This window comes from Plodia interpunctella, chromosome 28, assembly GCF_027563975.2.
Source record: "Plodia interpunctella isolate USDA-ARS_2022_Savannah chromosome 28, ilPloInte3.2, whole genome shotgun sequence".
Taxonomy (NCBI): domain Eukaryota; kingdom Metazoa; phylum Arthropoda; class Insecta; order Lepidoptera; family Pyralidae; genus Plodia; species Plodia interpunctella.
The window spans coordinates 992,565-1,003,949 of record NC_071321.1 but is presented as its reverse complement, the minus strand read 5'-3'; the positions used below and the strand labels follow the sequence as shown (position 1 = coordinate 1,003,949).

Sequence of the window (11,385 nt, the reverse complement as noted above, 5' to 3'; positions counted from 1 at the left end):
ATACTAGCACTAAATTCTATCCGAGTCTATCATTAAAGAAATCATTTAAAAGTATAATAACATTTATCAGTTAATAAAGACTTGAGGTGCATTTTAAATGGATTTAAATTTAAAACACCCCTTGCGCGTTGGTAGCACCCGCGGGAAGAAAATAATGAGATCACCTCTCGCGTGTAATCGGCGCATAGCTGTTACATTCGGTAAAACACGTGTGTTTTTAGCAGGCAACGTGTTAAGCTTTTATATTGATTTGGAATTTTCTATTATTTTCTATTACCGAGTAAAGCAGTTTTGACGGGTGCATGCATAATCGATAGATATCTCGATATATTATATATTTTAGGTACCTAGTTAGTTAGGATCGGATCCTAAATAAATAAGGATTTAAACAAAAAAAATATCATGTTTTTCTTAACTTTTTCTACAAAAACGCTCCAAGTTATCTTCGAGTCAATTTTTATTACCTTATCTATGGAAATGAAATGATTACAACTTACGTATAAAATAGTAAGTAAACTAACTTCGTACACGGTAGTCGTGTAGTGGGTACTGGCATTTTTAATATACAAATGTGACGATCACAACATCGTGTTGTGAAACAAAATGTTTTAATAGAAGAAACTTCGTAATTATATAATGGTTGCATTGTTGTATTATAAAAGAAATAATTTTTGAAAAATGGCTGAGAGAGGATGTCCGACGCCGTTTTTAAAACAGGTAAGAATTTAAATCAACTGTAATACCATCCTAACTAATATGTAAGTTTGTTTGTTACCATTTCACGCGCTACCTCCTCAACTAATCTTCATGAAATTTTGCATTACCTGTATGTAGTTTGAAGATCGGAGTAGGACAAGAGTTATTTTTAACCCCAGAAAAATAACTGCTCCCGTATCGCGCGGGCAAAAGCTAATACTATAGGTTATTATTATATAAAGGAATAGTTTGAATTGTTGTGTTTTCAAAATGAGTGTTAAACCGCCCGCTGGTTTAATTAAGCCGGTTTTAATTTTTGAGATTTAAATTCAAATCATTTATTCAGAAATTAGACCTTCACAGGCACTTCTTCTCGTCAATTTTTATATTTATAGTTATTTCTCACAAGCTACAAACTACTGGCATATTAAAAATAAAGATTTATTTTTGGGTATGCAACGTTAAAAAAAAAGAAGTATTTTTTTATCATAGAAAATTGGCATTCGGCAACAAAATACAATTTATACTTAACACCACAACAAAGTGTGTTTATAGACATCGGTTCCACGTAAAATTATGTCCTAAAATTATATTTACAGTTTCCATTTTTTGGAGGGAAGTTATAAGTTCAAGTAGAGATAACGGACGATGAGCTAAGATCATTTATCTATTGCACGTAGCCAAATATTTATCATTATTGAAATAAACAATCACTTTGTTAGTATCAAAGTATAAGAAAACAGGAAAACTAGGTTTAGCTCGAATGATAAATTCTAAACGGTCACGGCAGATGTCGGAGACCGACCGGCAGTCCAGTCTGCACCTAGGTCTAGCCGCACTTCAGATTTTAGCCGCAAGCGCTACATATTATAAAACAAAGACGCTTTCCGCTGTCTGTCCCAAGATCTTTAAAACTACAAAACAGATTTTGATGCGGTTTTTGTTTTAAATAAGTAGTGTAACACCTGAGGACGGTTTAGGTGTTACCCGAGCGAAGCCGGCACGGGCCGTTAATATATACTTACATAGGTATCTTGTAACATTCTGTACCTACATCATAACATTCTACTTCAACCACGCACTATATTTGAAGCAAATAAATAAATTTTCAATTACATGTAACGAAACTTAATTCCAGTTATTCGTGACAGCAGGCGTGTCTCTAAACATAGGACAGTTCGGCATGATATCAGGATATGTCGTGGCCATAGTGCCGCAGCTGACTCGACCCGGGGCTTACATTCCTATGGACGACAGCGCCGCGTCGTGGTTCGGTAAGGTTCATTGCAAGCATTTAAAATACTTAGGCCACCAGCCGTCTTTGACGTTAATTCGATACAAGCGCCGTCCGTCATTTAGATAAAACGACGCACTTTTTGTGTGTACAAAGTTAACGTCAAAATTGACTGGGGTGCAACACGCCCTTACAATGACGGAACACGTTGTAACTGCGTTGTGTTCTATAAGTTTTGACACTGACATGAATTGATACTTACGTTGAAATTTCACACAATTTCTGCGTTATTCTTTGACGGACGTCAGAATGACTGAGCGCGACGACTAAACAATGGGACATGGCTCTTAGTTTCCCTTTTATATCATAGTTTAGATATTATCTATTCTTATATGTAAAATGGACAACAATGACAAAGGAATATTATTGTTGAAACAGCGCAAAATCACCAAAAATTCTCCACATAAAAGAAAACCAATTTAAAAAAATCTGAGACCCGCGATATATGTGGCAAAAATAAATAGAAATAGAAATAAATTTATTCATATAATTACTAGTAACATCACAGAAAATAAACAACATTTTAATATTACAAAGGTACATTAAATAGGGCACAAAAGGGCACACACACTCACCACTTGCTTGTGCCGTGACGTGGAGCCATGACGCTGATTTTCAGTGATACCGAAACAAAAAAAAATCGACCAAACAAAAAAAAAAATCGGAAATCAGCTAGCTTTCCTTACATCATAACTGGACTGGAGACCCCTTTGCAAGTAATTTCAAGACCTTTATTTGATAACCCGCTGTCTTTTGAATAAACATTTGATAAAACATAACTAAGTAATATCTATAGCATGTTACTTGATTGAAATGGTACTTGTTGTACAGAATTAGCTATCGATATCTGTGTCTTATCGATTTATATTTAGTATTTATCGAAAAATGCCGTGATATGCACAATAGTTTTCACTTCGTACTATTAAATCGACCAACACTCAACGGCCCATTGTTCTAAGACATGACAATCATAATTTTGACCGAGAAACTCGCCACCACCGCTTAAAATATTTTCTACATATTTTTAATAAAATGTTTTCCACATCTCATGTGCTTATAAATATAGGTTGTACACTGTATTAAGGTTACCTACTCTGATGTTATCATGCCACTTCTCCCTGTCTGATATTGACCGATCTGTTATAAATTATATTTCAAAAATACAATTTATATTCCAGCGTCCATCCACGCCCTGTCTCTGTTGGTGGGATACTCGATAGTCGCCAAAACGATCTCCGATTACGGCAGACGAGTCGGCAGCATCATCAGCTCCGGTTTATGTCTAGCTGGATGGATATCTATACTCCTCGCCGGCAATCTAACTTGCCTACTACTAGGGCGGATATTACAGGGCCTTAGTCTAGGCTTTTGTCTAACTTTAGGACCTATAGTAATAGCCGAATGTACCAGTCCGAAAAATAGAGGGATCTTTCTCGCGTCAACTACGATGTGTTTGTCTATAGGCTCAGCTGTCGTGCATTATTTGGGCTCATTCTTACATTGGAGAGACACTGCTTTGGTTTGTTCCGTAATTGGTTTTATAGATTTGATAATTTGTATATATTCTCCAGAGACGCCCACTTGGTTGGCCGGTAAAGGTAGATTTGATGAATGTAAAAAGATTTTCAGATGGCTTAGAGGTGACGGTGAAGACGAGGAATTATTTGCGTTAATACAGGCTGTGATTGACACTAATTGTAATGCTAAAACTAAGCACGATTCTGTTATTCCTTATATCAGAAGCAAATGCTGTTACATTTTAGCTACAGTTAAGAAGAAAGAAGTTTACAAATCTATAACTATCGGTGTTCATTTGTTGACTATTTGTTATTGGTGCGGCTCAGCTATATTTTCTTCATTTCCAATAGAACTAATAGATTCCGCTGTCGGAAAACATGTTAATACTCCTATAATCATAATGACTTTAGATATAAATAGATTAATGAATAGTGTGTTAGCTTTATATGTCGTAAGGAAGTTTAAAAGGCGAACGATGTTATTTTCAACGGTTGGTTTGACTATAATATGTTCGTTTGTAATAGCAGGTTATGTTTATGCAAAAGACCACGGCATGTTGCCTTCTGATGTACCTATAATTAGTATAATTTTATTACACATTCAGATGTTTTCGATATCAATTGGTGCGCTGTCGTTACCCGTTATAATTGGCGGTGAAATTTATCCCAGAAAGCACAGAAGTCTGGCTTCAGCTTTCACAAGATTGTCGTCTTGTGTGCACGTGTTCATAGTTAACAAATCCTTCTTAGATATAGTAAAAGTTGTGAAAATTTATGGTTGTTATTGTATATTTGGAAGTATATGTCTGTATGCGTTGATTGTATGTTATTTTCTTATGCCGGAGACGAAAGATAGGACGTTACAGGATATTGAAGATGAGCTGGGAGGGACAGTTAAAGTTGTAAAAGAAAATACTACAGAAGTACTGCTTGAACCCAATGGTGTATAAATTAAGTCGGTATTGCCCAGGTCTTGGATGTTTATCTATGTATGTTATTAAAATATATTATCGTTGAATAAGTATTCCATAACACAAGTCTCGAACTTGTTTTGGGGCTAGCTCAATCCGTGTGATTTGTCACTATATATTTACTATTTATAATACTATTATAAATATTTATCAACAAGACTCGCGCAATTCGATGTCGAAACGAAATAGGAAAAATAATTTAAGCAAGGAAAATCCAGCAGTGTTTGTAGAAACTGTCAAAGGTTAGCGAATTATCGTTATGCCGTCTATGTTTAAATAAAAATACAATTATAATGATTTCAAACAATAATTCCCTCTTTTATTTACATATATTTATGACCATTTTTCTAATTATGTACATGGTTGAATAAATTCCACGTATTTCATTGAAGTTGCGTGTAATTACTCAACCGCTTTTGACGACCTCGGTGTCGCAGTGGTAAAGTGCTTGCCTCTGAACCGAGAGGTCCCGGGTTCGATCCCCGGTCGGGTCATGATGGAAAATGATCTTTTCTTGATTGGCCCGGGTCTTGGATGTTTATATGTATTCGTTATAAAATATAGTATCGTTGAGTTAAAATCCATAACACAAGTCTCGAACTTACTTTGGGGCTAGCTCAATCTGTGTGATTTGTCCTAATATATTTATTTACTTCTAGCTCAAAAAGGAGCTATGTTCAGGGTTCATTGTTTGTATGTACGTACTTCAGTTTATTATAAGGATACTAATGGAAATTATTTATTGTGACAACTAGGTCCACATTATTAATTACATAGCTAGAGTTAATTCACTAAACTAGATTAACCTGATCAATCGATATGTTCATTTGTTTCTTTAGCACATTCAAACATACGACAGTAAAAAGGTTTGTCTGTACATCTATAATATTATTATTATAAAGAGATAAGCGTTTGTGAGTTTGTATGTTTGAGGCGGGTAATCTCAGAAACTACTGAACCGATTTCAAAAATTCTTTCACCATTAAAAAGGTACATTGTCCAAGATTGCTATAGGCATTATTTTATCTCAAAATTCCCACGGGAGCGAAGCCCCAGGCAACATCTAGTATAAATATATATACAATAAAATAGTTATCTATTCTGAAAACAGGAACAAAATAAGACAATTGCTATATGTCGTAATACTTTAATTGTGTATATTCTTTGTCCGCTACAAACTACAAGCCGGTACTTTGTTAATTTATATTATTTAAACCGTATCATACATAAACATACACAGCATAGCCTTATTCGAGACTCTTAAAGCTCTTTTTAAACCCAACAATGGATCGGATTTTCAAGCATTTGAAAAAAAATATATATATATATATATTATAAGGGTGAATTTCGCGAGCCTTTTGAACTCCGCCGTGGGATGTCATTAGTGTTTACCATACACAGTAATCAATTTAATTATCCTTGTTCTTCATCAATGTTAATTTTATAAATGTTTAATTAGAAAAAAAAAGATTCTTAATTTTTTTTTAAATGTTCGACACTAATGAAACGCTACACGCCGCGTTCAATCAGTCGTGAAATTCACCCAATTTAATACTTAGTAAAAAAAAATGATAGTCCAGTCTTTGTAAAAAATTATACTTAATATATAATACCTGTTATATGTTTGTCAATATAGATTAGATTGATTGATCCAACACCAAAAATCTATACATATAATGAAACTGTAAATGCTCTACGTTTGTTCGCGCAAAACGTAAAAACTTCTGGATTGAATTTGATGTGATTTTCAGTTATACAGCGGGTGGGCTAACTTAAAATCAGATATAGGTTTTATCGCGACACGTTGCCTAGAATGCGAGATATTAACAATAATAAGTTATGAGCGGACGCACAACATAAACGTGGGCGAAGTCGCGGGCAAAGGCTAGTAATAAATAAACGTTGTACAGTAAAGATTTTGGAAACTATTCCTTCCTCAAGAGAATTGACGGATCGTAATGACAATGCGGCCGCAGCGGTCGAAATGCTCTGAGAACAACCCATTTTAGACCTAAGTGCTAGCCGTCATAAGGTCCCTTTTGATTTAAACGAACTTTGGCTAATATATTTTCCCCCGCAGCGCGGTAATAACATGATAAATATAAAAATGACACAATACAACTAGAATTACGAAACAGCACCAAAACGATTTAAAAAAATTGTAATATGTATTATATCGTTTAAGAATATTGAAAAAAAAAAACTCGAAATTGTTTTATATCTGCTCATTTATATCAAAAACCGAAAATCCGACCCATTAACAGATTTATATTCAATTAGTTTACAAATGTCACCTTACATAATAAATTCCTATGTCATCAGTTTTAACATCAAAAAATGAGATTCAATTACTTTTTTATTTTAAAGAAAATGCTTTTTTAAAATCCAATATTCTTAGATCTAAATTGACCATAAAAATACGCTGATGTTGTCCCATTATCGACCTTAAAACTAATGCAATAAGGTCCACGTTAGCGATACATTGGTTTTTAGCAGATTTACATAAATGTAGATTCATAAGAATTAAGTTTACATACATATATTTTAAGAAACATTTGGCAAATGCAGTCTGAGACGTTGTGTGAACCGATACTCTACGTCTTTACTTCTTACGGGACAGACAGAGTCTTAGACTAGTGAATTAATTTTGTAAAGCAAAAAATATTTCAATATATTTTCAAGAAATATATAATTTTCTAGTTGAACTTTATTAATGTAAAATAAAGTTAATTTTTCAATGAAGATTCCTTTTCCCATAAATGTATTTAAAATTCTGTCTACCCCTGGAGGTATAGAGACGTAATATATAAAAATTTGAATTATTTACACAATATTGTTTGAATTAGCTTAGGAAATACTATGAATAGAAGAATAGATCAAATTTAGGTTCACACGTTTAGATTAATGGAAGTGTATCAAAGATATTACTCATACAAACTTCATATATATATATATACGTAAACGCATAACCTTTCAAGGGCGCATAAGGTACATAGAGACTAACATCTTTTGTTCTACGACTTTTGTCTAAACGTAATAAATACACAATTTTTTAAATAAGTTTTAATGTCTTTTCTATAAAACCTGTACTGTCTCGCGTTGCTCGGCTAATGCATATAGTTAAAATTGCAAATGTGTAGAATCAATTTTTTATATGAAAAAAAAAAAAAAACTACGAATCACGAAAAGTCGTAGAATAAAAGTTGCTTGTTTTAATGTACCCGAGTAGTCTTTAGGTTTTGCGTTCGATACCAGTAACCCTGTATAAAAATGAATGGTATTAATTTCGCATATAAATGTGTAAATTTGCATGAACATTGGAAAAGTTGTATGATTACATTAAAGCAGTAGATTTGAGATTCAAAAATGTTTTATTGTCTGTAATACAATATAATAGCGTTAGTTTACATTGGAGTGCATTTTTTCATTTAAAAATTTATGTGTTTTGTATTCATAATAATATAATTAGTATGACTGATGCTATGTGCACAGTTTAATGAGATTCATACAGTGCGACGGCCTTGCTAGAGGAGAGACAGCCGTCAGCGGCGACAATGCGATCAGGGTCACAAACTATGAAATATATAAATCTGTATTAATTTTATTTTCCAAAAGTCACACAACCGCTGAATTTCCTCTTCAAAAACATTCAAGCAGTTGATAATTCCTCAAATATGCTGCACCTCATAATTAACACCTTTATATCAACATGTTACAAGGAATAAATTATTTTTCACACATAAATAACACTATGAAAACGAAACAACCATCTAGTGTAGATAAATCGCTAAACGACTGAATACCGCTTATAAAAATATAGTAATAAATGCAATTTATTTATATACATGGCAACATTATGTGCACGCCTCGGCAATATTGCCATACAGTTTTCGCTTTTGGTAAGAATTAATTTTTCGCTATCTAAATTTTATATTTTAGTTGTATCCAGAAATATTACATTTGAACTTTTTTGAAACAGAGTATATAAAACAGATTGTTAACTATATTTTATTTGCCGTTATAATATCAAATAGAATGTTCAAGATTGGTTGCTTAACCAGCGTTGCCAGCCCTCATGTAATTCCTAATCTTTATAGAAAAATGCAAGTAAAAAAAACTATATTTGAATATATTATCGCCTCGTATATTCATCGCAATATGTGGTACTATCAATTACTTTTTAAACTCATGATTTTTAGCTAATTTTGAAAATAATTTAATAATAAAATTCTGGAATCGAGCAGAAATTGTGTGAATCTGGCGTGGGTTCGATTCCAGATTTCTTTTTCATCTCATTTAATATTATTAAGTATATATCGGTTATGTTTTCGTCAGCGACTGTTAGCGCCGCGACCAGAGCTCGTCGCCCGACTCTATAGCACTATTTAAGGGGCAACGCTTTTAAAATTTAGATTCATACTTTTACTAAAACTTTTTTTTAAAGAAACCCGATTTAAAAAGCTAGACTTTCAATATATCAGGCGAAAACTACGAAGCAACTGTCACAATTGGGTTTCCAACAGTCAAAACTTACAATTTGACTGATTAATTTAGCACTTAGTCCCTTGATTTAAGGATGTATTTATTCGTAATTCAGTTTATGTTACAATAACGATTTTATTACGTTATAAAATCCCTGAAAACTCTGTATTATAAACTAGTACGGCTCATGCACAAACAATTCTTATTTAGGGTTACGGTAACCGTATTTGCTTGAGAAATTAAGGTTAAACTTACTTAAACTTAACTGCGTAAACTTTTCTACGCGTCTGGGCGAGCAAATATATTTAGAAGTGAGACAGATTTTGAGAATAAAAAGAAATGCATCGCGCTGACGCGAGCTTGGCTAACAGCGCATAACGGTTTTTATTAGTGGTTTTTTAAACCGTCTGGTTATATTCGTAGCAAAAACGGTTACTATGACAATATTAAGAATTTTCGTATTTTCCTACTGCAGCGCACGCAGCGATCAATTTTTCAGTCATACTTGTTAAAGTCACTAATTTAAGTTTAAGTAATATTTTGACGTCAATAAGTGATGTATATCATCCTAAATTGAATAAAGAATTTTGAATTTGAGTTTAAAAAAGTATAAAAAAAAGTAGCTTCCCGCTGTCTGTCCCTATGTATGTTTAGATATTTAAAACTACGCGACGGATTTTGATGCGGATTTTTTAAATATATAGTGTAATTCCCGGGGAAGGTTTAGGTGTATTTAGTAAGGTTTTACCCGAGCGAAGCCGGGGCGGGCCGCTACAATAATATAACATTTATTACTGCAACCATTTGTAATATTCCTCACCAAATTATAGTTTCGAATATTTAACTTATCAAATTTAATATCAAACAAACACAACCCGATAAAACACAAATATCAACAATATTTCTGTGTTTTCTTCTTTTGTGATTTCTCGTATAAAAAGATTAATTATTAATCTGTATAGATTACTGAGAAAATTATAATTTATTTACGAAAATCCCATATAACATTAAGCCAACAAATGTACATAAATAATAGTAGATTACGAAGTGACTGTGCAGTGTTACAGGCACAATTCTGTTCGAGTGAAACGTGCGCTGAGCGTCGTTCGTGGTCCACCTGTTATGTTCACCTGGGTGGACCGCGGGCACTTTCTTGCCAGTGTTCCACCAATCGAGATGAAGGGCTTATAAACTGAAAATTTTTATAGCCTTCGAGTTTCGCAGCTCGTGGCTCTGTCTTCCCCGTAAGGGATAAAGAAGTGATATTGTATCTGTATTTTTATGAGAACAATCGGTCTTTAAATACAGGCAATTATGATTACCATATCATTCGGGTATATATTCTTTTCTGTAGCAATAAACGAATTTGTATTATACGAATCGAATGTACAAGGAATGCAAATTCCACTGCCAAAAGTACACTGCATAAAATTAATTAACACTAAGCTTTGTGATGTTAAGTTCATAAACAATAATAATAAAAAAGAGGGTAGTATAAAAATAAATAAATAGGTCAACGTAACAATTAACTAATAATTTTGGAAATGTAACATTCACGGTTAAATGGCGTTTTTTGGGGCTGCGACTCTGTCTATTCCGCAATTAGAAAAGATGTAACGTTTTCATTAAATAATGTGAAATTTATATGATTTACGTTTTAGAAAATTACCGCAAATGTTAAATTAGCAAAATATCTTAAAACTACTGAGTAAGTTTTAATGAATATAACGAAAAACAGATATATCTGTCCTTGTTCCGCGGATTGCTCTGCTTATGTGTTTATTTATCTGAAAAAAAAAAAAACAAACAAATTTCAAAACACGCTAGGCGAGTTTTCACAGACACACAAGGCGTCTAATCAAACGCAGAGTGCGTTTGATTTGCAATTTGAATATGTGAATACGTCAGGCGTAGTTTTACTTGTACGCCAGGCGAATTTTCAGAAACACGCCAAGCATAATAACGTAATAATTAACTCACCACTAGCCGAGTGTCAGCCGGAGCTGTTGCAGGACTTCTGTTCGAACATGGCCGCCATGTCGCGGATGTTGTATGACGGGGAGACTTTCTCTTTTCTGTGGATATTATAATTAATTAACAATCACTCCGAGCCAAGTCTTACAATCGACGACCAGTGAAGCGATGTGGAGACGAAAAAGTAGGAAAGTAGTTTAGTTGTAAAATCGTGACAGACAGACAGCACTTTGGCACTTAAGTATGAATCTTGGTTGTGGCATATTAAATGTCACATTATCACACCATTAATGATCATAATATTAGAGGCGTAAGATTAATTTTCATTTGAAAAGCCATTTCTTCTTCACCTGCGCTGCGGAAGTCGGCGGTAGACTTAGTTTTAAGTAAATTTTTGACGACAATAAGTGGACATTGGCTCTCCTTATAAATATAGAGCAATAGAGTTGAC

The 11,385-nt window shown here is 33.5% G+C and overlaps 2 protein-coding genes across 2 annotated transcripts in view; one reads left to right on the top strand and one right to left on the bottom strand.

Annotated features, from left to right (window-relative positions):
* The first annotated feature begins 463 nt into the window (after positions 1–463).
* LOC128681742 (uncharacterized) lies at positions 464–5,774 on the top strand. The gene is made up of 3 exons (XM_053765875.2): positions 464–717; positions 1,835–1,970; positions 3,169–5,774. Exons 1-3 carry the CDS (start codon positions 679–681, stop codon positions 4,455–4,457), a joined length of 1,464 nt encoding a protein of 487 aa, XP_053621850.1. The 5' UTR covers positions 464–678; the 3' UTR covers positions 4,458–5,774.
* A 3,148-nt stretch (positions 5,775–8,922) lies between these two features.
* CdGAPr (Cd GTPase activating protein-related) overlaps positions 8,923–11,385 on the bottom strand; it is a 32,918-nt gene continuing 30,455 nt past the window's right edge. Inside the window, exons 26-27 of the mRNA XM_053765874.1 lie at positions 10,941–11,035; positions 8,923–10,747 (exon numbers count right to left, since the gene is read on the bottom strand). Of these exons, the coding sequence (XP_053621849.1) occupies positions 10,954–11,035 (82 nt within the window). The 3' untranslated portion in view covers positions 8,923–10,747; positions 10,941–10,953. The remainder of the gene's footprint in view (positions 10,748–10,940; positions 11,036–11,385) is intronic.

Coding starts and splice junctions, on each gene's coding strand:
- LOC128681742 (XM_053765875.2), top strand. CDS start 679: ATGGCTGAGAGAGGATGTCCGACGCCGTTTTTAAAACAG. Junction 718..1,834: donor CGACGCCGTTTTTAAAACAG/GTAAGAATTTAA, acceptor ACTTAATTCCAG/TTATTCGTGACAGCAGGCGT. Junction 1,971..3,168: donor CAGCGCCGCGTCGTGGTTCG/GTAAGGTTCATT, acceptor TTTATATTCCAG/CGTCCATCCACGCCCTGTCT.